Below are 25,424 nucleotides of genomic sequence, written 5' to 3' on the forward strand. Positions count from 1 at the left end.
CCGGCGGATGTAACTTTAACATTGTTTTGTTACCATGGAAACGAGTCGGGGAGGAACGCTGAGAGCTCGTAAAAAGTTTGAACACAAACCAACGACAGAAGCAGGAGGAAGAGAGTCAGATCTGGAAACATTTTTAATTTAATCTACTCCGCCGTGAAAACTTTAAAAACAACAAAGAGTCATGACCTCCAGGAGCGTCCGTAAGAAGCAGCTGTTACAGCGTTCACGGTGAGTGTGTGTGTGTGTGGAGCCAGTGTTGTGTGTGTGTTGTTGGCGATGTACTCTGCCTGCGTGTTGAGGTGGGAGAAGTAGGCTACTCGGATCTGGTATTTGAGTAAAAGTAGAAGTACCAGAGTGTAGGAATACTACTCTGTTACAAGTAAAAGTCCTGCATCAAAATATTACTCAAGTAAAAATACAAAAAAGCATCAAAATATACTTAAAGGTGGGGTAGGTAATTTCGGAGAAACCAGCTCGAGTGCGCTAGAATTTGAAAATACACAACCGGAGAAAATCTGCCACTTCATTACAGAGGCCCTCCTCCAACACACACGAACGCGCACATGACCAATGAGGGCACGAGATAAGTTTGTGCACAGATGGAAGGCTGACAGGCAGGTAGGCCATCCAGTTATTTTAGCCGGGCCGGCTAAAACGATTGGTCGTGCTTTTCACAGTACTGTTTGCTGTCTACGGGTCTGATTCTGCTGACCACGCCCCCCTGCAGGAGAGGGGAGCCGCTCTGATCAGCTGCTGGGCTGTCAGAAGAGGGGGAGAAAAAGAGATCTCCGTCCTCCGTGTTTTATTATAGCCTATATAGAGTCGTTATTCATTTGTTTTAAAGCTCAATAAATATCAAAGAAGACCTTTGACCGGCACTTTTCTAATTTTGTCCGTAAGATTTAAACTTTAACGGACATCTTGACCGGCGAAAGAAACTGAAACTGAAACTCTGCCGCACGGTCCCCTCGTTCCTTGGAAGAGGCGGAGAGGTGGGTGTTTGTCATCTGCTGGTGGACTAACCGGAGATAATTACAGTGCTTGCCTCGACGGTGAGGGATTGCATTGAATTAAAGCAGCGGGAGCAAACGCTTGCCTTGGGGAGGGAGAAAAAAAAGCCACAGCGGAGAATAAACAGAAGGGTAACCATGGTAACTATGGGCGGGAAGTCTTCTTCGCTGCTTTTGTGGCAGACTACAGCGCCACTTACAGGCCTGGCATATGTACTACAGCGTCTCCAGCGCTTTCGAGCGGCAATGGCCGGCCGTGGCCCAACCCCCACATTCCCCTGATAGGTGGAGAGTTGGCCCAATAGCCGTAGCGCCACTTCTGTGACGACATAGAAGTGTTCAAATCTGGATCAGTCTGTATCAGATCCGTTGCAGCCCCTTTTTTAGAGATTTGGGTATGGAGGAAAATAGAGAGGGTTGTGTTTTCTGACACTTGGTGAGTTCCCTGGAACACCGGGGACACATATTCATGTATAAAAGACGTACAAAAGTGCATTTTGCATGATAGGTCCCCTTTAAATGTTTCCATCTTATGCTCTGTAAGTTTGTTTCGTAACGGAAGAAATGTAAATATATTTATAAAACGGACAAGTCAAATCAAGCAATCTGATTGGTCGATAGCGTTTTTGCGGACCTTTTTGATTACAGATTTGAAAACATCGTTGCTTGCTTTAAAAGTAGCGCAATTCATTATGTCAAACCTTGGAAAGTATCTAGATATCCCTGCCCTAATGCCAAAGGAACTGCACACTGAATATGTTTTTCCATTTGATGTCTATGTCTGGACCGCTGCGTAAAAAGGAGGGTTTCTGCCCCGTTACTTCTCCGCTGTTTTCTTGTCCCAGTTTGAAAAGCAGTTTGCTTTTCAGCCCAACTGTATAGAGAGGCGAAGTCCCTCCCTTTCCGGGGGGGCTCCATGGGACCTTATTTCGGAAAAAGTATGTATTGAAGTCAATGGGGAGAGAAAGATTATCTTTCGATTCCGTTTGAATTGAGCCACGAATTACACATATGATGTTTGTCAATTTAAAAGATAATTTTGCAAGTAAAAAAAATAAAAATGTGTCGTAAAACTGTGAAGTAACACTTTTTTTTTCTGTGAAACCGCTCAATGAACTACATCTCCGTCTCGCACCACACACCAAGACGGCCGTCACGTTGGCACATTTCACCTCTTTCTTTCAGAATGAGGCGAAAAGTATTAAAATAGGTGAAAATCACTACAAGTCTGGGCATGTTGAGAGCTGTACATACCAGAGGTGTGGACTCGAGTCACATGACTTGGACTCGATTCAGACTCGAGTCACCAATTTGATGACTTTGGACTCGACTTGACAAAATCACAAAACACTTGCGACTCGACTTGGACTTGAACACCAATGACTCGGGACTTGACTTGGACTTGAGCCCTCTGACTTGAGGTGACTTGATAATTTAAATCAGGGGTCTCCAACACGCCGATCGCGAGCTGCCGTTCAGAAGAGCAGACTCGCGTCGGGAAGAGCAGAATCTCCAGCCGCTGCAACTCTTGCTGAGAATCCATGCAGGCAGGGGCGGGTCTTTATTTAGCTGGGCCACCATGCGGCCAATCATATGTGAGGACACACTAGGATCATACCATTATGTGAAAGAAGGGTGGGGGGCAGACGCTCCAAAGACAGCAGGTGTAGTGGTACAGGCCAGCTACACAGAGCGACGGGGAGACGGATTTAAATGCAAGCGCGTCGGAAAAAGTCAAGAAATTAGCGAAAACCGAAAAAAGAAGTAGCATCTGGCTGCATTTCAATGATATTGGAGAAAGCAAAGCTGAGTGCAGGATTTGTAAAATGAAAATAACCTTCAGAGCAGGGTTTTTTTTTGGTAACCACTCAGGATTTATTGCCAGAGGTGGGAGAAGTTCAGATCTTGTACTTGAGTAAAAGTACCAGAGTGTAGGAATACTCGGTTACAATAAAAGATCCTGCATTCAAAATGTTACAAGTAAAAGTACAAAAGTATTAGCATCAAAATACAGTTAAAGTACCACCTGCAGAGGGATCTAGATTCAGGTGTTCTTTTCCCATAAAGACCGCCTCGCTGCACATTATCCCTTGCATAAAGATAGGTTGTGGGTCCCTTATAACATGTTGTACACGGTGGAAATAAACATTCTGGTTACCTCAACATCAGGGATCTTGTACATTAAACTCCTTCTGAATCAAACCGTCACGGTAGCATTACATTACTGATCCATCTTACAATAGAAGAAAACACGTTACTTTACCAGCAGAGAGAAAATAGATTATTACAGTATTAATGTGACTAATAAAGAGCAGTTTAATTATTAAGTATTATTCTGTTGATGGGTGTCATTACATTTGGTGAAAAGCACATAATGACTTGTTTAAGACTCGTTTTGTCAAAGTTTAGGACTTGGACTTGACTTGAACTTGCCCATCCTGACTTGAGACTTGACTTGGACTTGAGCACAAAGACTTGAGACTTGACTCGGACTTGAGCGCAAAGACTTGAGACTTGACTCGGACTTGCAAAACAATGACTTGGTCCCACCTCTGGTACATACACACAAGGGGAGTTAGTCGGTTCCATAAGAGCCAGCATGCAGGACCGGGATTCTGGGATTTGGAGTCTTTCTAGTTGCGTATTTTTCATAGTCTTATATTTCAACAGTTTTACTACAAACTGTGACTTTTTTGACATGGAAATTATTTGTTAAGATTGACAAACATCATATGTGTAATTCATGGCACAATTCAAACGGAATCGAAAGATAATCTCTCTCTCCCCATTGACTTCAATACATATGTTTTCCGAAATAAGGTCCCATGGGTCGGAAGTAGATGGGCGGGACTTCGCCTCTCAGTTTTTCTCAGACGCGGAGGGATACTGACTTGTTATGAAAAGTAACTACAATTCTACCCGTGGTATACGCTCAGTATATCACGGCTAAGAACCAATCAGATTGCTTGATTTGACTTGTCCGTTTTATAAAGGCTATTTATGTTTTGATTATAATTATTGATGCATTAATGTGTTACCAAAGCTGGTAAAGGTGCAGCTAGTTTTAATGACATTGTATACTGCAGGGTAGCTTGTGAATTTACTCCAGGTGTGACTAAAGTGTTGATTATATTTCACATTATTGATCCAAATCTGCAAAGTAACTAAAGGTATTAAATAGATGTAGTGGAGTAAAAGTACACAATTTAAGCTACTTCTGAATTGTAGTGGGGTAGAAGTACAAAGTAGCAACACATTTATATACTCAAGTAAAGTACAAGTAACCATACTGTATGTATACAGGCGTGTGGAGGGGAGCGCTGAGCGGGCAGCAGCCCACAGGAGCTCTTCCATCTTCGATATGCTAAAAAAACGCAGTGAAGTCCAAGACCTGGACAACGAGAACCAGGAGAAGCAAGAAGTAGGTTAACAGGAACTCACGATACTTACAATAACTTATACACACACCTTCTTAAATATCCAAAACCTTTTCATGACGTGGCATTTTATTTTTATTAAAAAACATGTGTTGATCATTGCCTATAATCTGCACGATTAGTTGGATCATTATTGAGATTAGGATTATTCTTTTTTTATAAATGACAAAACATTTTTATTGCACTTTGAAACTTCAGTGTTCCTTTTTTTAAATCCAAACCACTATATCGCATTTTCTGTTGTGTTTCTACTGTATCCACAAAAATATATCCATATTTCTAACCACATACAATATATGATCTTTCAATAATATTACCAAAAAAACTAAACATTTTGTAAATATTTAAGACCCTGAGCTCTGGGAAGTATCCACCAGTATTTGTAATTGTGATTCGTGCTAGTCAGTTTTCTCCAGGTATCTGCTTAACCCAGAGTGACATCCATCTAAATCCATATATTTGTAATTCCTTCATTAAAGGTGGGGTACTGTAGGTAATTTTGGAGAAACCAGCTCGAGTGCGCTTGAATTTGAAAATACACAGTCGGAAAAAATCTGCCACTTCCTTACAGAGCCCCTCCTCCAACACACACGAACGCGCACATGACCAATGAGGGCACGAGATAAGTTTGTGCACAGATGGAAGGCTGACAGGCAGGTAGGCCATCCAGTTATTTTAGCCGGGCCGGCTCAGATGATTGGTCGTGCTTTTTACAGTAGGCCTACTACGGCTTCCACAGATGACATTTTTTTATGGATTTTTTGTCAAAGCACTTAAGATATTCATTGCTATCGGGATGTTAAGAGCATTCCATGGAATATAACACAAAGTGTATCTCGAGCCGGTTTCTCAAACTTACCTACCCCACCTTTAATAGCTCATCGTGTCAAATGCTATTATTAACAAATCGAACAGTTACCAAGTGTTGATGTTTCCCACGCAGTGTAACTTTCTGATTTAATGCTCAATGTCCTGACTTACCATCATAAATGTTCCCAAGTCATGTTTGCCTACTATGTGTGTCTCATTATAGGAACTGGAGAATTTGCAACAGCGTGAAGCTGAGTTGCAGGAGAAGATTAAGAAAGCTAACAAGATGAACCTCAGCTTTGAGAAGATTCTCAGGGTACAGTGAAGGACCATTTCACACACAATTCCTGTATGAAACTGTACCTAACGTTACTTATTTGATTTTAGTGTCATAGCTGGAACTGAAAACACTAAACTAAATCTCTCCATCTCCCTCCCTGCAGGACCAGTATACTGAATGTTCAGAGAGAGCAACGAGGGAGAGGAAAGAGGTTCTTCATCTGGATGCAGAGCATGAGAGGCTGGTGGTGGAGTTAGCTGAAGAGCTGCAGAGCAAACAGGAGCGAGAGCGCCAGCTAGTGAAACTCACTCCGTACGCTGTGAACTTCGAGCGGGCGGCCAAGTTGACCAAGGTACTGCAAGGGATTTTTTTAGAAGGTAGAGAATCTAATTTAAACATGTTTATTGTACAGGAATAGTCTGTGTGTGAAATCATAACAATTACTTTTATAATTGTTTTGATCTTTCTAAATCTTGTCTCTTGATGATGTCCTCAACAGTATTCACACACATTTAATATATGGCATTGTTGTGTGGAAAAGCCTTTCTGTCTCTTTCTTCCTCCAGGTTTATGCTATATTTAAAAAAAAAATCATGGTATGATGTTTGCAGGTGTGGTCCATAAAGTGTATTGATTAGATAATGAATTTGAAATAATGGAGTTACATTGTGTGTGGTTTCTATGTGTGTCTGTTACAGTTTAAGGATGCAAAGAGCCTCGCAGATCATACGGAGAACCTTCTCCGCATTCGAGAGAGTCACCTTCAGCAGGACCTGAAGAAGCGTGAGAAGTATGACGAGCTGAGGAGAACCCTGCAGTCAAACCAAGAACAGCATCGCCTCATGCGTCTGCAGAAGAACTACGAGCTGTCCCAGATGGAGGTGGAGCATGAGAAAGAGCGCTCTGAAGTTCTGGAATGGGTACGAGAGCTGACCCCGGGTCAAAGTCCGGCATCAAAGCTAACACCAAATCAAATGATGATCTTCTGTGTGAAATGAAGTTGTCCCTGTCCCCACACAGGAGAGGAAGTGGAACCACATTCAGGAAACCGCATCAAAGAAAACACTTCTCCTGGGACAAATCAAGATGGCGACACTCAACCTCTACGAAATGACGTGTCAAGACGAAAAGGCAGATGAAGTGGTTGATATAAACGACACAGAGAAACAGCTGGACCAGGTGTGTACCCCAACAGAGCAGAGATGGAGGTAAAAAGCAGACAAAATATACACTTGTAATTTTTTTACTGTCTCCTCAGGTTAAGACGTTCATGCAAGACAGCGACGACATGGTAACAATATCAGACTTCTTCACAGAGACAAGATGGAAAGAAAAGAGACAAAAAGAGCTTTCCAAGTCACAGTAAAAAAAAGGCTTCAAAGTAACCTTTACCATGAGTCTCCTCACAGCTTTAGAACTGCATTTGCTGAGATGGAACTAAATAATTAAAGTGTGTTTATCTAATGTTAAACTCTGTGAGTTTCATTAACTGTTAACTTGTAGACACTGAACTTCAATACACTTGAACACTGAATGCAATCAAATATTGTCCATTTATCTCATCATTGTTATTAAAATGGCTTGATCATAAATTCTGAAATGGTTCTGATAGTGGTAGCTAAACATTTGAGGGTGACTTTTTCATAAAGTCTATCCAGTTGCAATTTCAGATAACTTATACAGTTAGTTTATTCAATCCTAAGCTTCTCCTCTCAGCACAATATCATGTAGACTTTGAATCATCAGGATAAAGGTCCGGTGCTGCCACCTCGTGTCTCTTAAAGAAAACAGCAATCTGTTGTAACTTGTTTTATTGATCAGATCTCAGAACAGCTTCTGATGGGTCTTTGTCTTTCACGGCACTTTTGACCCCTCTACAGACATACGGTCACTTAATGGTAGGAAAACAGTGAACAATAACAAAAGATTAACATTTATATATGGACATTCAATTTTATATATTGGCCTACAGTATTATCCACAATAGTGAAATGTAACTATTTACTTAAGTACCATACTTATATTGAATGTCGAGGTACAGGTATTTTATTATTTTCAATTATATATACATTGTTCTTCTGCTCCGCTACATCTCAGAGGCACATATTGTGCTTTTAACTCCATTATATTTTGGGATAGCTGTCGGCTAGTTAACTTTAAATATGATGTTGATATATGTATGATTATGTATAAAGATGAGACGTGGTGATTTTCAGAAGCCAATCAGCATTATGGTAAAAATAAAAAGGTTGTCTGCAACATTAAAGCGATAGACCTTGATATACCTATATATCAATAGGAATAAGCCAATAATATAATATAAAATGTACCATTCTGCTCAATGAGTAGGCCTACCTTTCCCTTTTTGAACCTAAAACATTTTTGGATCCTAACCCTTTTTTTGATTCAAGTGAATCGTAGGAATTAGACAGTGAGCGGATAATAATGAAGTTTTATTCTGAAATGAATGACATGTCATGTCCTAAAGGCATTGTTGTAAAAACAGGCTGTTTTGACACCACAGTTTTCAAAACGCATTTCAGTACATCATCTTTTTTTATAGGTTTAAAAGTAGATATGTAAAATCTAAAATCACACGACTTACCAGTTTTCATAGCATATTATGATGATGATCAAAACAAAACTAGTACATTTTACATATATTTTTGCTTAAAACTAATGTTGCTGCTGCTGCTCACTCTGTGCCCTCTTTGTTGTCGGGGCACAGCTCTGAAACACAGGAAGACAGAAGATAAACTTTAGGATAACACAGAAATCTTGGAGAATATCTGCAGTATTTCCATTTTTCTGATCGTGTGCATTGTACCTTATCTACTTAAAATGATCTGTATAAAAACACAATATTTAAATGTTACACCGTGTGGCAACTTGAGTACGTTCTTGTGTCCGCTTAACACACAGATTCAGCTTTGTTTTTATTTATTTATAACAGTCATTTTACTGAAGACTCACTGACCTGTTTTGCCGTCGTAGCTGTGGAAGTTCTCTGGGAAGCTCAGACACCCAACTTGAAAATGTCAACATCTTCAGGATCAATTTTTCCATTCCTTGCTGGAAAAAGGGTTGAAACTCAGAGATGAATTGTAAAATCTGATGAGGAACATACTGAACTGCAGGATGTATCTACCGGTGACGTCTCCATTTTGAAAGGTGTCCGTCCACAGCAGGCAGTCGGAGCAGCTCTGAAGGATATGACCTTTGTGGTCTGACAGATTTTCTTTAAAGACAGCAGAGCGACTGATTATATTTTTCACATGAAGATCAATTTCCAATGCTCCTACTGTAATCTTGTTAATAGCATGCTAGAGAAATAAGCTGCTTTACCTTATGTCAGGAGTTACTTACTGCGAAATGTGGTGGCGATGCCTGAGACTGTTGCATTCACCTCCCCTGAGATACACCGATTACTGGGAAACAAGAAGATGCTGGGCCAGAGTTTTGTTTTTTCAAAAGCTTCACATTTAAATAGTAAAACAATTGGTTCATTGTTTTATACCACATTTCATTCTGCAATGTTAAACTGATTTTTACTCTTATATTTTATAAATACTGCTGCTACTAACAGCGATGTGTTCTTCTGTAAATTGAAATTATTTGTATTATTCTTGTTTTAAATACTATGTGCATGCCTTTTATCTAATATTGTCCTCTCTATCTTGCTGTAACAATGTACATTTTCCCTGTGTGGAATGATTAAAGGAATGTATATCGTTTTTATCCACTACATTTATTCAATACCTTAAGTTACTTTGCAGATTTGGATTAATGATAGAAATATAATCAAAACTTACACCTGGAGTAAATTCACAAGCTACCCTGCCGTATACAAAGTAATTTAAATTAGCTATACCTTTATCAGCTGTGATAACATTTGAATGCATCAATAATTATAATCAGAACATAGAATATATATTATTCTGCTAGGGCAATTTGCACAATGAGTACTTTTACTTTTGGTATTGTAAGTTTACTTGAATGCTTATACTTTTGTACTTTTACTGGAGTAACATGTTAAACGCAGGACTTTTACTTGTAACAGAGTATTCCTACACTCTGGTACTTCTTCTTTTACTTAAGTACAATATCTTACTACTTGTCCCACCCTCCAATGCTAAACACATTGTTGTGTCTGCTCAGCTTCTGAAGTTGTGAAGTGGTACTAAAACCTGTGATTGACAGGACATTCGCTACCAAAGACGCTACAGACAGAGGAGGAAGGCGGAGCTGGTGAAGCTCCAGCAGACTCTGACAGCTCTCAACTCCAAAACAGCCTTCTACCAGGACCAGATGAACTATTATGATACTTACATCAAGACCTGCCTGGACAACCTCAACAGAAAGTAAGTCGTTCATTTACTTCTTGCACTTTGTCAGGAGAAGTTTTTAGAATTATTTATTTTCACTGTGTAAATAATGTCGTGTGGATGGTTTGGTGGATTTCAAAATGTATTGTGTTTATTACTAATGCATTCCTGTGTTTTGTGTGACCAGGAATGCACGCAGATCTATAAAGCTGGACAGCAAAGGAGAAAATAAGGGCAGCAAGAAGTGGAAGCCCCAGTCTCTGAAGTACACTGGAGCAAGGCTTCATGAGAAGGGAGTCATCCTGGAGATAGAAGGACTTCAGACCAACCAGTGAGTTATCTGATCAGCTTGGTGTTTAATGTAACTCTTTACCATGGCTCAGACTTTGTTACTTACAGTCACACAACTCTTAGTGAAGTTTCTCATTTTAGATTGTGGCATGTAGAGACGTTTTGATTACCGTGTCGATGAACACATCTATCCTCCAATCAACCTTTATATCATTAACAAAAAATGTGTGTGGGTTTTATCCAAACAAGATTATGTAGTTTCTACATACTTAAGAATATGATTATGTTTTTCCAAGAAGAGGAAAGATGTCTGTTGACTAGTTAATTAACTGGTTCCTGTTACATGTTCTTTGTTCATGCTCTTTATCGTTTTTCTGAGTTGGAAAGTTAGATTGCATCATAGTTTATACATATTTTAACGAAATATACTGTATACAAGGTAGGACAAGGTAGGTGGGGTAGGTAAGTTTGAGAAACCGGCTCGAGATATACTTTTTGTTATATTCCATGGAATGCTCTTAACATCCCGATAGCAATGAATATCTTAAGTGCTTTGACAAAAAATCCATAAAAAGATTTCATCTGTGGAAGCCGTAGTACTGTAAAAAGCACGACCAATCATTTTAGCCGGCCCGGCTAAAATAACTGGATGGCCTACCTGCCTGTCAGCCTTCCATCTGTGCACAAACTTATCTCGTGCCCTCATTGGTCATGTGCGCGTTCGTGTGTGTGTTGGAGGAGGGGCTCTGTAAGGAAGTGGCAGATTTTTTCCGGCTGTGTATTTTCAAATTCTAGCACACTCGAGCTGGTTTCTCCAAAATGACCTACCCCACCTTTAAATGTAAGGCAGACAGATATCAAATATATCCAAGCTAATTTAAGCTGATTTGAGTCCTGTGAAAAAATGACTTGTATTTTTTTAGTTTTTGTTTGTGTTTTTGTTTAATATAATAACATGGTTTTTTGCTTTGTTGTCACTTTGTCATTAATCTCTGTCTATTGCCTCTCTCTTCTTTCAGGTTCAAAAATGTCATGTTTGACATTTCACCCACTGAGGAAGTTGGAGATTTTCAAGTGAAGGCCAAATTTATGGGAGTTGAGATGGAAAAAGTCCAGCTTCATTTCCTGGTATACATTTACCTCTTGATTCCCTGGAACAAAGCAGCTCACCAGTCAGCATTAAGCCTTGATGACAGACACTTAAATGCCATTTTCAACCCATTAGACAATTAAAGAAACAGCGCAAACTATTTCTAATGAAGAGGACAGCAGTGGACACATTTGTTTTAATGAATCTGTATGAACAAACATACTGTATAAACAAAGGTGTGCATAGAGACCGGGCTGTACTACAAATGTTACTACATCAATACAAACTTAATATAATATCTTTATCTGCTACCATATAGACAGGGTTCATTACTTAAAAGGTATGCAAACATGCCACATTAGTACCTTATCTCTATGAATGACGTGTGTGTGTGTGTGTGTGTGTGTGTGTGTGTGTGTGTGTGTGTGTGTGTGTGTGTGTGTGTGTGTGTGTGTGTGTGTGTGTGTGTGTGTGTGTGTGTGTGTGTGTGTGTGTGTGTGTGTGTGTGTGTGTGTGTGTGTGTGTGTGTGTGTGTGTGTGTGTGTGTGTGTGTGTGTGTGTGTGTGTGTGTGTTTTCTCATTGAATGTGTTTGTATTCTGTTTCCAGGACCTCCTTCAGCTGCAGTACAAAGGCGTGGCCGTCATGAAGATGTTCGACAAAGCCAAAGTCAACGTCAATTTACTCATCTTCCTCCTAAATAAAAAATTCTATGGAAAATGACAAAGTGAAGGGAGGAAAAGCAACAAAGAGGAAACAGATTGTGCCTTCTGATTGTGCTGAGCTTGTGGAACAAAATTAATTCAGCCAGATAACACGAGATGGGGCAGGACAGTGTTTTGTATTGTACCCTCCTCTTATAATTTTAAGGATCACACCAAAATCTAATGCTGTTGTCCAACTTAATGTATCAGCTCTGTATTTTTTCATGTGGTAATTGTAAATGTAATGTATTTTTAAGATTTAAATTGTAATGATATTCATGTTTTGTATGTAAAAACTGTCCCATGTATGTTGAAACAACTGTGGATTAGTTCAGAAATCCAGCTGGGGAGCAGATTTTCAGCCGGCCTGTATCATTCTATAAAATACTGTAGTTTACCACAGTGCCTTTTAATTAAAGTGTGTAAAGAAACATGTTTTAATAAATAAAACATCAAAAATATTTAAAAGCTACAACGGATGAAGTTGTACTATGTGTTATCAAGAAGTGATTGCTAATGTTTAAATTATTTAAATGTGCAGAATAAATAACATGTTTTTTTATCAACTACTTTGACTAGTTTTAGTTTAATCTGCTAACCTCCCACTGGGACACATTACTTCTCTGCAGAGAGGGAGAGACGGAGTATTTACCACAATAACATGTTTGATGCTGAAGAATAACACACTGATCCTGTCGCTCCAAGGACTTTTGTTGCACATTTTTACTTTTTTTTTTTTAAATCGACAGTTTTAATAAACGATTTCTATTTATAGTTTATAAAACAAGTTGTTTTGAAAGTTGTCAATCTTTGCACTGAAATGCCGGCGGATGTAACTTTAACATTGTTTTGTTACCATGGAAACGAGTCGGGGAGGAACGCTGAGAGCTCGTAAAAAGTTTGAACACAAACCAACGACAGAAGCAGGAGAAAGAGAGTCAGATCTGGAAACATTTTTAATTTAATCTACTCCGCCGTGAAAACTTTAAAAACAACAAAGAGTCATGACCTCCAAGAGCGTCCGTAAGAAGCAGCTGTTACAGCGTTCACGGTGAGTGTGTGTGTGTGTGTGGAGCCAGTGTTGTGTGTGTGTTGTTGGCGATGTGCTCTGCCTGCGTGTTGAGGTGGGAGAAGTAGGCTACTCAGATCTGGTATTTGAGTAAAAGTAGAAGTACCAGAGTGTAGGAATACTACTCTGTTACAAGTAAAAGTCCTGCATCAAAATGTTACTCAAGTAAAAATACAAAAAAGCATCAAAATATACTTAAAGGTGGGCATGTGGCGTTTTTATATGTACAAAAGTGGTGGGGCACAAAAAACGTAGATGTCTATATATAAGCTTCTGCAGTGACGTGCAGTGAGGTTCATGGCTGGTGAGGCACTGGCACTGACTCTTCAGGTTTACAAATATTATATTTTGACCTAAACCAAAATATAATATTATTTTCAAAAGCTTTTTTTGTCTGATGCTTCGATTAATTTTAAACAGACAGTTCAACAAAAGGATACCCAAAAAATGTAATTTTATCATTTAAATATTGAATTGTTCTCTCTTAGTAAGATCCCATTTCAATCAAATTGCGGTCTTACCTTGACTTGAAGATGAAGTCCATTTGCCTATCCTTCTGGACAAAAATGTCTATAACTTTTTTGTAAAAGTCCTCCTTATGTTCTTGTAGTTTCAAAAGTCTATCATAAATCTAATCCATAGATTTATGATAAAAAAATTATAAAAGTAGGGTAGACATGTGGATGTTATCCGGCTGATCAAAACGTGCATTTATCTAACAGGTACGTTTCCCACAGATCTTATTTCCAGCTATTTTCTAAAATCCTCTGGAGAAATCTCATTGCTTTTTTGTCGAGGGAAGCCATGCGCAGCTTACTTCCTGGTTTTAGGACGCGTCACTGCAGCTCTCTCGTCTCCTCTTCACACACCACACTTTTCGCGGCACACGTACTTACAGCCAATCAGCTCTGAATGATTTGAGATGACGTATGGTGGGGATGGTAGCTCCATGCCCCTCTGGTCATTATTTTTTTGCCACACACATTTCATTACAAAATACTCTGAGCATGCGCAGTGTAGTTTTTACAGTCACCGTTGACTTCACAGCGAGAGGGAGGGGCATAATCAGGTTTTGTCCCACATGGCTCTAAACAGCTCAATAGGCACACACTGTGACTGTAGACACACTAATTAGAAGAACACAGACTAAAACAGCAATGTACAGACGAATCAGATGATTAAACATGATCTTAAAATATATTTTATATATTTTTTTATTTATTTTTTTGCATTTTTGTAATCATTATTTGTAATACTTTCTGCTGACACTAGGTGGGGCTGTGCCCCACCTGCCCCTAATGACCAGTCGCCACTGAAGGTGGGGTAGGTAATTTCGGAGAAACCAGCTCGAGTGCGCTAGAATTTGAAATTGCACAACCAGAGAAAATCTGCCACTTCATTACAGAGCCCCTCCTCCAACACACACGAACGCGCACATGACCAATGAGGGCACGAGATAAGTTTGTGCACAGATGGAAGGCTGACAGGCAGGTAGGCCATCCAGTTATTTTAGCCGGGCCGGCTAAAACGATTGGTCGTGCTTTTTACAGTACTGTTTGCTGTCTACGGGTCTGATTCTGCTGACCACGACCCCCTGCAGGAGAGGTGAGCCGTGCTCTGATCAGCTGCTGGGCTGTCAGAAGAGGGGGAGAAAAAGAGATCTCTGTCCTCCGTGTTTTATTATATAGAGTCGTTATTCATTTGTTTTAAAGCTCAATAAATATCAAAGAAGACCTTTGACCGGCACTTTTCTAATTTTGTCCGGAAGATTTAAACTTTAACGGACATCTTGACTGGCGAAAGAAACTGAAACTGAAACTCTGCCGCACGGTCCCCTCGTTCCTTGGAAGAGGCGGAGAGGTGGGTGTTTGTCATCTGCTGGTGGACTAACCGGAGAGAATTACAGTGCTTGCCTCGACGGGGAGGGATTGCATTGAATTAAAGCAGCGGGAGCAAACGCTTGCCTTGGGGAGGGAGAAAAAACAAGCCACAGTGGAGAATAAACAGAAGGGTAACCATGGTAACTATGGGCGGGAAGTCTTCTTTGCTGCTTTTGTGGCAGACTACAGCGCCACTTACAGGCCTGGCATATGTACTACAGCGTCTCCAGCGCTTTCGAGCGGCAATGGCCGGCCGTGGCCCAACCCCCACATTCCCCTGATAGGTGGAGAGTTGGCCCAATAGCCGTAGCGCCACTTCTGTGACGACATAGAAGTGTTCAAATCTGGATCAGTCTGTATCAGATCCGTTGCAGCCCCTTTTTTAGAGATTTGGGTATGGAGGAAAATAGAGAGGGTTGTGTTTTCTGACACTTGGTGAGTTCCCTGGAACACCGGGGACACATATTCATGTATAAAAGACGTACAAAAGTGCATTTTGCATGATAGGTCCCCTTTAAATGTTTCCATCTTATGCTCTGTAAGTTTGTTTCGTAACGGAAGAAATGTAAATATATTTATAAAACGGACAAGTCAAATCAAGCAATCTGATTGGTCGATAGCGTTTTTGCGGACCTTTTTGATTACAGATTTGAAAAACATCGTTGCTTGCTTTAAAAGTAGCGCAATTCATTATGTCAAACCTTGGAAAGTATCTAGATATCCCTGCCCTAATGCCAAAGGAACTGCACACTGAATATGTTTTTCCATTTGATGTCTATGTCTGGACCGCTGCGTAAAAAGGAGGGTTTCTGCCCCGTTACTTCTCCGCTGTTTTCTTGTCCCAGTTTGAAAAGCAGTTTGCTTTTCAGCCCAACTGTATAGAGAGGCGAAGTCCCTCCCTTTCCGGGGGGGCTCCATGGGACCTTATTTCGGAAAATGTATGTATTGAAGTCAATGGGGAGAGAAAGATTATCTTTCGATTCCGTTTGAATTGAGCCACGAATTACACATATGATGTTTGTCAATTTAAAAGATAATTTTGCAAGTAAAAAAAAATTAAAATGTGTCGTAAAACTGTGAAGTAACACTTTTTTTTCTGTGAAACCGCTCAATGAACTACATCTCCCGTCTCGCACCACACACCAAGACGGCCGTCACGTTGGCACATTTCACCTCTTTCTTTCAGAATGAGGCGAAAAGTATTAAAAGAGGTGAAAATCACTACAAGTCTGGGCATGTTGAGAGCTGTACATACACACAAGGGGAGTTAGTCGGTTCCGTAAGAGCCAGCATGCGGGACCGGGATTCTGGGATTTGTAGTCTTTCTAGTTGCGTATTTTTCATAGTCTTATATTTCAACAGTTTTACTACAAACTGTGACTTTTTTGACATGGAAATTATTTGTTAAGATTGACAAACATCATATGTGTAATTCGTGGCACAATTCAAACGGAATCGAAAGATAATCTCTCTCTCCCCATTGACTTCAATACATATTTTTCCGAAATAAGGTCCCATGGGTCGGAAGTAGATGGGCGGGACTTCGCCTCTCAGTTTTTCTCAGACGCGGAGGGATACTGACTTGTTGTGAAAAGTAACTACAATTCTACCCGTGGTATACGCTCAGTATATCACGGCTAAGAACCAATCAGATTGCTTGATTTGACTTGTCCGTTTTATAAAGGCTATTATATGTTTTGATTATAATTATTGATGCATTAATGTGTTACCAAAGCTGGTAAAGGTGCAGCTAGTTTTAATGACATTGTATACTGCAGGGTAGCTTGTGAATTTACTCTAGGTGTGACTAAAGTGTTGATTATATTTCACATTATTGATCCAAATCTGCAAAGTAACTAAAGGTATTAAATAGATGTAGTGGAGTAAAAGTACACAATTTAAGCTACTTCTGAATTGTAGTGGGGTAGAAGTACAAAGTAGCAACACATTTATATACTCAAGTAAAGTACAAGTAACCATACTGTATGTATACAGGCGTGTGGAGGGGAGCGCTGAGCGGGCAGCAGCCCACAGGAGCTCTTCCATCTTCGATATGCTAAAAAAACGCAGTGAAGTCCAAGACCTGGACAACGAGAACCAGGAGAAGCAAGAAGTAGGTTAACAGGAACTCACGATACTTACAATAACTTATACACACACCTTCTTAAATATCCAAAACCTTTTCATGACGTGGCATTTTATTTTTATTAAAAAACAACAACATGTGTTGATCATTGCCTATAATCTGCACGATTAGTTGGATCATTATTGAGATTAGGATTATTCTTTTTTTATAAATGACAAAACATTTTTATTGCACTTTGAAACTTCAGTGTTCCTTTTTTAAAATCCAAACCACTATATCGCATTTTCTGTTGTGTTTCTACTGTATCCACAAAAATATATCCATATTTCTAACCACATACAATATATGATCTTTCAATAATATTACCAAAAAAATTAACATTTTTGTAAATATTTAAGACCCTGAGCTCTGGGAAGTATCCACCAGTATTTGTAATTGTGATTCGTGCTAGTCAGTTTTCTCCAGGTATCTGCTTAACCCAGAGTGACATCCATCTAAATCCATGTATTTGTAATTCCTTCATTAAAGGTGGGGTACTGTAGGTAATTTTGGAGAAACCAGCTCGAGTGCGCTAGAATTTGAAAATACACAGTCGGAAAAAATCTGCCACTTCCTTACAGAGCCCCTCCTCCAACACACACGAACGTGCACATGACCAATGAGGGCACGAGATAAGTTTGTGCACAGATGGAAGGCTGACAGGCAGGTAGGCCATCCAGTTATTTTAGCCGGGGCCGGCTCAGATGATTGGTCGTGCTTTTTACAGTAGGCCTACTACGGCTTCCACAGATGACATTTTTTTATGGATTTTTTGTCAAAGCACTTAAGATATTCATTGCTATCGGGATGTTAAGAGCATTCCATGAAATATAACAAAAAGTGTATCTCGAGCCGGTTTCTCAAACTTACCTACCCCACCTTTAATAGCTCATCGTGTCAAATGCTATTATTAACAAATCGAACAGTTACCAAGTGTTGATGTTTCCCACGCAGTGTAACTTTCTGATTTAATGCTCACTGTCCTGACTTACCATCATAAATGTTCCCAAGTCATGTTTGCCTACTGTCTCATTAGGAACTGGAGAATTTGCAACAGCGTGAAGCTGAGTTGCAGGAGAAGATTAAGAAAGCTAACAAGATGAACCTCAGCTTTGAGAAGATTCTCAGGGTACAGTGAAGGACCATTTCACACACAATTCCTGTATGAAACTGTACCTAACGTTATTTGATTTTAGTGTCATAGCTGGAACTGAAAACACTAAACTAAATCTCTCCATCTCCCTCCCTGCAGGACCAGTATACTGAATGTTCAGAGAGAGCAACGAGGGAGAGGAAAGAGGTTCTTCATCTGGATGCAGAGCATGAGAGGCTGGTGGTGGAGTTAGCTGAAGAGCTGCAGAGCAAAGCAGGAGCGAGAGCGCCAGCTAGTGAAACTCACTCCGTACGCTGTGAAGCTTCGAGCGGGCGGCCAAGTTGACCAAGGTACTGCAAGGGATTTTTTTAGAAGGTAGAGAATCTAATTTAAACATGTTTATTGTACAGGAATAGTCTGTGTGTGAAATCATAACAATTACTTTTATAATTGTTTTGATCTTTCTAAATCTTGTCTCTTGATGATGTCCTCAACAGTATTCACACACATTTAATATATGGCATTGTTGTGAGGAATAACATTTCTGTCTCTTTCTTCCTCCAGGTTTATGCTATATTTAAAAAAAAAATCATGGTATGATGTTTGCAGGTGTGGTCCATAAAGTGTATTGATTAGATAATTAATTTGAAATAATGGAGTTACATTGTGTGTGGTTTCTATGTGTGTCTGTTACAGTTTAAGGATGCAAAGAGCCTCGCAGATCATACGGAGAACCTTCTCCGCATTCGAGAGAGTCACCTCAGCAGGACCTGAAGAAGCGTGAGAAGTATGACGAGCTGAGGAGAACCCTGCAGTCAAAGCAAGAACAGCATCGCCTCATGCGTCTGCAGAAGAACTACGAGCTGTCCCAGATGGAGGTGGAGCATGAGAAAGAGCGCTCTGAAGTTCTGGAATGGGTACGAGAGCTGACCCCGGGTCAAAGTCCGGCATCAAAGCTAACACCAAATCAAATGATGATCTTCTGTGTGAAATGAAGTTGTCCCTGTCCCCACACAGGAGAGGAAGTGGAACCACATTCAGGAAACCGCATCAAAGAAATCACTTCTCCTGGGACAAAGCAAGATGGCGACACTCAACCTCTACGAAATGACGTGTCAAGACGAAAAAGGCAGATGAAGTGGTTGATATAAACGACACAGAGAAACAGCTGGACCAGGTGTGTACCCCAACAGAGCAGAGATGGAGGTAAAAAGCAGACAGAAAAATATACACTTGTAATGTTTTTACTGTCTCCTCAGGTTAAGACGTTCATGCAAGACAGCGACGACATGGTAACAATATCAGACTTCTTCACAGAGACAAGATGGAAAGAAAAGAGACAAAAAGAGCTTTCCAAGTCACAGTAAAAAAAGGCTTCAAAGTAACCTTTACCATGAGTCTCCTCACAGCTTTAGAACTGAATTTGCTGAGATGGAACTAAATAATTAAAGTGTGTTTATCTAATGTTAAACTCTGTGAGTTTCATTAACTGTTAACTTGTAGACACTGAACTTCAATACACTTGAACACTGAATGCAATCAAATATTGTCCATTTATCTCATCATTGTTATTAAAATGGCTTGATCATAAATTCTGAAATGGTTCTGATAGTGGTAGCTAAACATTTGAGGGTGACTTTTCATAAAGTCTATCCAGTTGCAATTCAGATAACTTATACAGTTAGTTTATTCAATCCTAAGCTTCTCCTCTCAGCACAATATCATGTAGACTTTGAATCATCAGGATAAAGGTCCGGTGCTGCCACCTCGTGTCTCTTAAAGAAAACAGCAATCTGTTGTAACTTGTTTTATTGATCAGATCTCAGAACAGCTTCTGATGGGTCTTTGTCTTTCACGGCACTTTTGACCCCTCTACAGACATACTGTCACTTAATGGTAGGAAAACAGTGAACAATAACAAAAGATTAACATTTATATATGGACATTCAATTTTATATATTGGCCTACAGTATTATCCACAATAGTGAAATGTAACTATTTACTTAAGTACCATACTTATATTGAATGTCGAGGTACAGGTATTTTATTATTTTCAATTATATATACATTGTTCTTCTGCTCCGCTACATCTCAGAGGCACATATTGTGCTTTTAACTCCATTATATTTTGGGATAGCTGTCGGCTAGTTAACTTTAAATATGATGTTGATATATGTATGATTATGTATAAAGATGAGACGTGGTGATTTTCAGAAGCCAATCAGCATTATGGTAAAAATAAAAAGGTTGTCTGCAACATTAAAGCGATAGACCTTGATATACCTATATATCAATAGGAATAAGCCAATAATATAATATAAAATGTACCATTCTGCTCAATGAGTAGGCCTACCTTTCCCTTTTTGAACCTAAAACATTTTTGGATCCTAACCCTTTTTTTGATTCAAGTGAATCGTAGGAATTAGACAGTGAGCGGATAATAATGAAGTTTTATTCTGAAATGAATGACATGTCATGTCCTAAAGGCATTGTTGTAAAAACAGGCTGTTTTGACACCACAGTTTTCAAAACGCATTTCAGTACATCATCTTTTTTTTATAGGTTTAAAAGTAGATATGTAAAATCTAAAATCACACGACTTACCAGTTTTTCATAGCATATTATGATGATGATCAAAACAAAACTAGTACATTTTACATATATTTTTGCTTAAAAACTAATGTTGCTGCTACTGCTCACTCTGTGCCCTCTTTGTTGTCGGGGCACAGCTCTGAAACACAGGAAGACAGAAGATAAACTTTAGGATAACACAGAAATCTTGGAGAATATCTGCAGTATTTCCATTTTTCTGATCGTGTGCATTGTACCTTATCTACTTAAAATGATCTGTATAAAAACACAATATTTAAATGTTACACCGTGTGGCAACTTGAGTACGTTCTTGTGTCCGCTTAACACACAGATTCAGCTTTGTTTTTATTTATTTATAACAGTCATTTTACTGAAGACTCACTGACCTGTTTTGCCGTCGTACTGTAGCTGTGGAAGTTCTCTGGGAAGCTCAGACACCCAACTTGAAAATGTCAACATCTTCAGGATCAATTTTTCCATTCCTTGCTGGAAAAAGGGTTGAAACTCAGAGATGAATTGTAAAATCTGATGAGGAACATACTGAACTGCAGGATGTATCTACCGGTGACGTCTCCATTTTGAAAGGTGTCCGTCCACAGCAGGCAGTCGGAGCAGCTCTGAAGGATATGACCTTTGTGGTCTGACAGATTTTCTTTAAAGACAGCAGAGCGACTGATTATATTTTTCACATGAAGATCAATTTCCAATGCTCCTACTGTAATCTTGTTAATAGCATGCTAGAGAAATAAGCTGCTTTACCTTATGTCAGGAGTTACTTACTGCGAAATGTGGTGGCGATGCCTGAGACTGTTGCATTCACCTCCCCTGAGATACACCGATTACTGGGAAACAAGAAGATGCTGGGCCAGAGTTTTGTTTTTTCAAAAGCTTCACATTTAAATAGTAAAACAATTGGTTCATTGTTTTATACCACATTTCATTCTGCAATGTTAAACTGATTTTACTCTTATATTTTATAAATACTGCTGCTACTAACAGCGATGTGTTCTTCTGTAAATTGAAATTATTTGTATTATTCTTGTTTTAAATACTATGTGCATGCCTTTTATCTAATATTGTCCTCTCTATCTTGCTGTAACAATGTACATTTTCCCTGTGTGGAATGATTAAAGGAATGTATATCGTTTTTATCCACTACATTTATTCAATACCTTAAGTTACTTTGCAGATTTGGATTAATGATAGAAATATAATCAAAACTTACACCTGGAGTAAATTCACAAGCTACCCTGCCGTATACAAAGTAATTTAAATTAGCTATACCTTTATCAGCTGTGATAACATTTGAATGCATCAATAATTATAATCAGAACATAGAATATATATTATTCTGCTAGGGCAATTTGCACAATGAGTACTTTTACTTTTGGTATTGTAAGTTTACTTGAATGCTTATACTTTTGTACTTTTACTGGAGTAACATGTTAAACGCAGGACTTTTACTTGTAACAGAGTATTCCTACACTCTGGTACTTCTTCTTTTACTTAAGTACAATATCTTACTACTTGTCCCACCCTCCAATGCTAAACACATTGTTGTGTCTGCTCAGCTTCTGAAGTTGTGAAGTGGTACTAAAACCTGTGATTGACAGGACATTCGCTACCAAAGACGCTACAGACAGAGGAGGAAGGCGGAGCTGGTGAAGCTCCAGCAGACTCTGACAGCTCTCAACTCCAAAACAGCCTTCTACCAGGACCAGATGAACTATTATGATACTTACATCAAGACCTGCCTGGACAACCTCAACAGAAAGTAAGTCGTTCATTTACTTCTTGCACTTTGTCAGGAGAAGTTTTTAGAATTATTTATTTTCACTGTGTAAATAATGTCGTGTGGATGGTTTGGTGGATTTCAAAATGTATTGTGTTTATTACTAATGCATTCCTGTGTTTTGTGTGACCAGGAATGCACGCCGATCTATAAAGCTGGACAGCAAAGGAGAAAATAAGGGCAGCAAGAAGTGGAAGCCCCAGTCTCTGAAGTACACTGGAGCAAGGCTTCATGAGAAGGGAGTCATCCTGGAGATAGAAGGACTTCAGACCAACCAGTGAGTTATCTGATCAGCTTGGTGTTTAATGTAACTCTTTACCATGGCTCAGACTTTGTTACTTACAGTCACACAACTCTTAGTGAAGTTTCTCATTTTAGATTGTGGCATGTAGAGACGTTTTGATTACCGTGTCGATGAACACATCTATCCTCCAATCAACCTTTATATCATTAACAAAAAATGTGTGTGGGTTTTATCCAAACAAGATTATGTAGTTTCTACATACTTAAGAATATGATTATGTTTTTCCAAGAAGAGGAAAGATGTCTGTTGACTAGTTAATTAACTGGTTCCTGTTACATGTTCTTTGTTCATGCTCTTTATCGTTTTTCTGAGTTGGAAAGTTAGATTGCATCATAGTTTATACATATTTTAACGAAATATACTGTATACAAGGTAGGACAAGGTAGGTGGGGTAGGTAAGTTTGAGAAACCGGCTCGAGATATACTTTTTGTTATATTCCATGGAATGCTCTTAACATCCCGATAGCAATGAATATCTTAAGTGCTTTGACAAAAAATCCATAAAAAGATTTCATCTGTGGAAGCCGTAGTACTGTAAAAAGCACGACCAATCATTTTAGCCGGCCCGGCTAAAATAACTGGATGGCCTACCTGCCTGTCAGCCTTCCATCTGTGCACAAACTTATCTCGTGCCCTCATTGGTCATGTGTGCGTTCGTGTGTGTGTTGGAGGAGGGGCTCTGTAAGGAAGTGGCAGATTTTTTCCGGCTGTGTATTTTCAAATTCTAGCACACTCGAGCTGGTTTCTCCAAATGACCTACCCCACCTTTAAATGTAAGGCAGACAGATATCAAATATATCCAAGCTAATTTAAGCTGATTTGAGTCCTGTGAAAAAATGACTTGTATTTTTTTAGTTTTTGTTTGTGTTTTTGTTTAATATAATAACATGGTTTTTTGCTTTGTTGTCACTTTGTCATTAATCTCTGTCTATTGCCTCTCTCTTCTTTCAGGTTCAAAAATGTCATGTTTGACATTTCACCCACTGAGGAAGTTGGAGATTTTCAAGTGAAGGCCAAATTTATGGGAGTTGAGATGGAAAAAGTCCAGCTTCATTTCCTGGTATACATTTACCTCTTGATTCCCTGGAACAAAGCAGCTCACCAGTCAGCATTAAGCCTTGATGACAGACACTTAAATGCCATTTTCAACCCATTAGACAATTAAAGAAACAGCGCAAACTATTTCTAATGAAGAGGACAGCAGTGGACACATTTGTTTTAATGAATCTGTATGAACAAACATACTGTATAAACAAAGGTGTGCATAGAGACCGGGCTGTACTACAAATGTTACTACATCAATACAAACTTAATATAATATCTTTATCTGCTACCATATAGACAGGGTTCATTACTTAAAAGGTATGCAAACATGCCACATTAGTACCTTATCTCTATGAATGACGTGTGTGTGTGTGTGTGTGTGTGTGTGTGTGTGTGTGTGTGTGTGTGTGTGTGTGTGTGGTGTGTGTGTGTGTGTGTGTGTGTGTGTGTGTGTGTGTGTGTGTGTGTGTGTGTGTGTGTGTGTGTTTTCTCATTGAATGTGTTTGTATTCTGTTTCCAGGACCTCCTTCAGCTGCAGTACAAAGGCGTGGCCGTCATGAAGATGTTCGACAAAGCCAAAGTCAACGTCAATTTACTCATCTTCCTCCTAAATAAAAAATTCTATGGAAAATGACAAAGTGAAGGGAGGAAAAGCAACAAAGAGGAAACAGATTGTGCCTTCTGATTGTGCTGAGCTTGTGGAACAAAATTAATTCAGCCAGATAACACGAGATGGGGCAGGACAGTGTTTTGTATTGTACCCTCCTCTTATAATTTTAAGGATCACACCAAAATCTAATGCTGTTGTCCAACTTAATGTATCAGCTCTGTATTTTTTCATGTGGTAATTGTAAATGTAATGTATTTTTAAGATTTAAATTGTAATGATATTCATGTTTTGTATGTAAAAACTGTCCCATGTATGTTGAAACAACTGTGGATTAGTTCAGAAATCCAGCTGGGGAGCAGATTTTCAGCCGGCCTGTATCATTCTATAAAATACTGTAGTTTACCACAGTGCCTTTTAATTAAAGTGTGTAAAGAAACATGTTTTAATAAATAAAACATCAAAAATATTTAAAAGCTACAACGGATGAAGTTGTACTATGTGTTATCAAGAAGTGATTGCTAATGTTTAAATTATTTAAATGTGCAGAATAAATAACATGTTTTTTTATCAACTACTTTGACTAGTTTTAGTTTAATCTGCTAACCTCCCACTGGGACACATTACTTCTCTGCAGAGAGGGAGAGACGGAGTATTTACCACAATAACATGTTTGATGCTGAAGAATAACACACTGATCCTGTCGCTACAAGGACTTTTGTTGCACATTTTTACTTTTTTTTTTTTAAATCGACAGTTTTAATAAACGATTTCTATTTATAGTTTATAAAACAAGTTGTTTTGAAAGTTGTCAATCTTTGCACTGAAATGCCGGCGGATGTAACTTTAACATTGTTTTGTTACCATGGAAACGAGTCGGGGAGGAACGCTGAGAGCTCGTAAAAAGTTTGAACACAAAACCAACGACAGAAGCAGGAGGAAGAGGTCAGATTCTGGAAACATTTTTAATTTA

At 39.1% G+C, this 25,424-nt stretch overlaps 3 protein-coding genes and 2 long non-coding RNA genes across 5 annotated transcripts; 3 read left to right on the forward strand and 2 right to left on the reverse strand.

Moving 5' to 3' along the window:
• Nucleotides 1-44: 44 nt before the first annotated feature.
• LOC117476014 (coiled-coil domain-containing protein 42-like) lies at nucleotides 45-7,446 on the forward strand. The gene is made up of 7 exons (XM_034122372.1): nucleotides 45-228; nucleotides 4,314-4,431; nucleotides 5,481-5,573; nucleotides 5,701-5,889; nucleotides 6,236-6,457; nucleotides 6,558-6,716; nucleotides 6,796-7,446. Exons 1-7 carry the CDS (start codon nucleotides 182-184, stop codon nucleotides 6,901-6,903), a joined length of 936 nt encoding a protein of 311 aa, XP_033978263.1. The 5' UTR covers nucleotides 45-181; the 3' UTR covers nucleotides 6,904-7,446.
• A 527-nt stretch (nucleotides 7,447-7,973) lies between these two features.
• Nucleotides 7,974-9,265, reverse strand: LOC117476016. The gene is made up of 3 exons (XR_004555229.1): nucleotides 8,904-9,265; nucleotides 8,515-8,775; nucleotides 7,974-8,267 (listed from the first exon to the last, which is right to left on the reverse strand). It is a non-coding gene; the product is annotated as an uncharacterized LOC117476016 (long non-coding RNA).
• Nucleotides 9,266-9,355: 90 nt separating this feature from the next.
• LOC117476015 (ras GTPase-activating-like protein IQGAP2) lies at nucleotides 9,356-12,417 on the forward strand. Its single transcript, XM_034122373.1, has 4 exons — nucleotides 9,356-9,898; nucleotides 10,050-10,193; nucleotides 11,173-11,281; nucleotides 11,851-12,417. Exons 1-4 carry the CDS (start codon nucleotides 9,846-9,848, stop codon nucleotides 11,962-11,964), a joined length of 420 nt encoding a protein of 139 aa, XP_033978264.1. The 5' UTR covers nucleotides 9,356-9,845; the 3' UTR covers nucleotides 11,965-12,417.
• An 8,729-nt stretch (nucleotides 12,418-21,146) lies between these two features.
• LOC117475991 lies at nucleotides 21,147-21,627 on the reverse strand. The gene is made up of 3 exons (XR_004555228.1): nucleotides 21,485-21,627; nucleotides 21,246-21,356; nucleotides 21,147-21,190 (listed from the first exon to the last, which is right to left on the reverse strand). It is a non-coding gene; the product is annotated as an uncharacterized LOC117475991 (long non-coding RNA).
• A 324-nt stretch (nucleotides 21,628-21,951) lies between these two features.
• On the forward strand, nucleotides 21,952-24,931 carry LOC117475990 (ras GTPase-activating-like protein IQGAP2). Its single transcript, XM_034122336.1, has 4 exons — nucleotides 21,952-22,478; nucleotides 22,630-22,773; nucleotides 23,752-23,860; nucleotides 24,365-24,931. The coding sequence occupies exons 1-4, from the start codon at nucleotides 22,426-22,428 to the stop codon at nucleotides 24,476-24,478; spliced, it is 420 nt and encodes a 139-aa protein (XP_033978227.1). The 5' UTR covers nucleotides 21,952-22,425; the 3' UTR covers nucleotides 24,479-24,931.
• Nucleotides 24,932-25,424: the final 493 nt, after the last annotated feature.

The sequence above is a fragment of the Trematomus bernacchii genome, unplaced genomic scaffold (genome assembly GCF_902827165.1).
Source record: "Trematomus bernacchii unplaced genomic scaffold, fTreBer1.1, whole genome shotgun sequence".
Taxonomy (NCBI): Eukaryota; Metazoa; Chordata; class Actinopteri; order Perciformes; family Nototheniidae; genus Trematomus; species Trematomus bernacchii.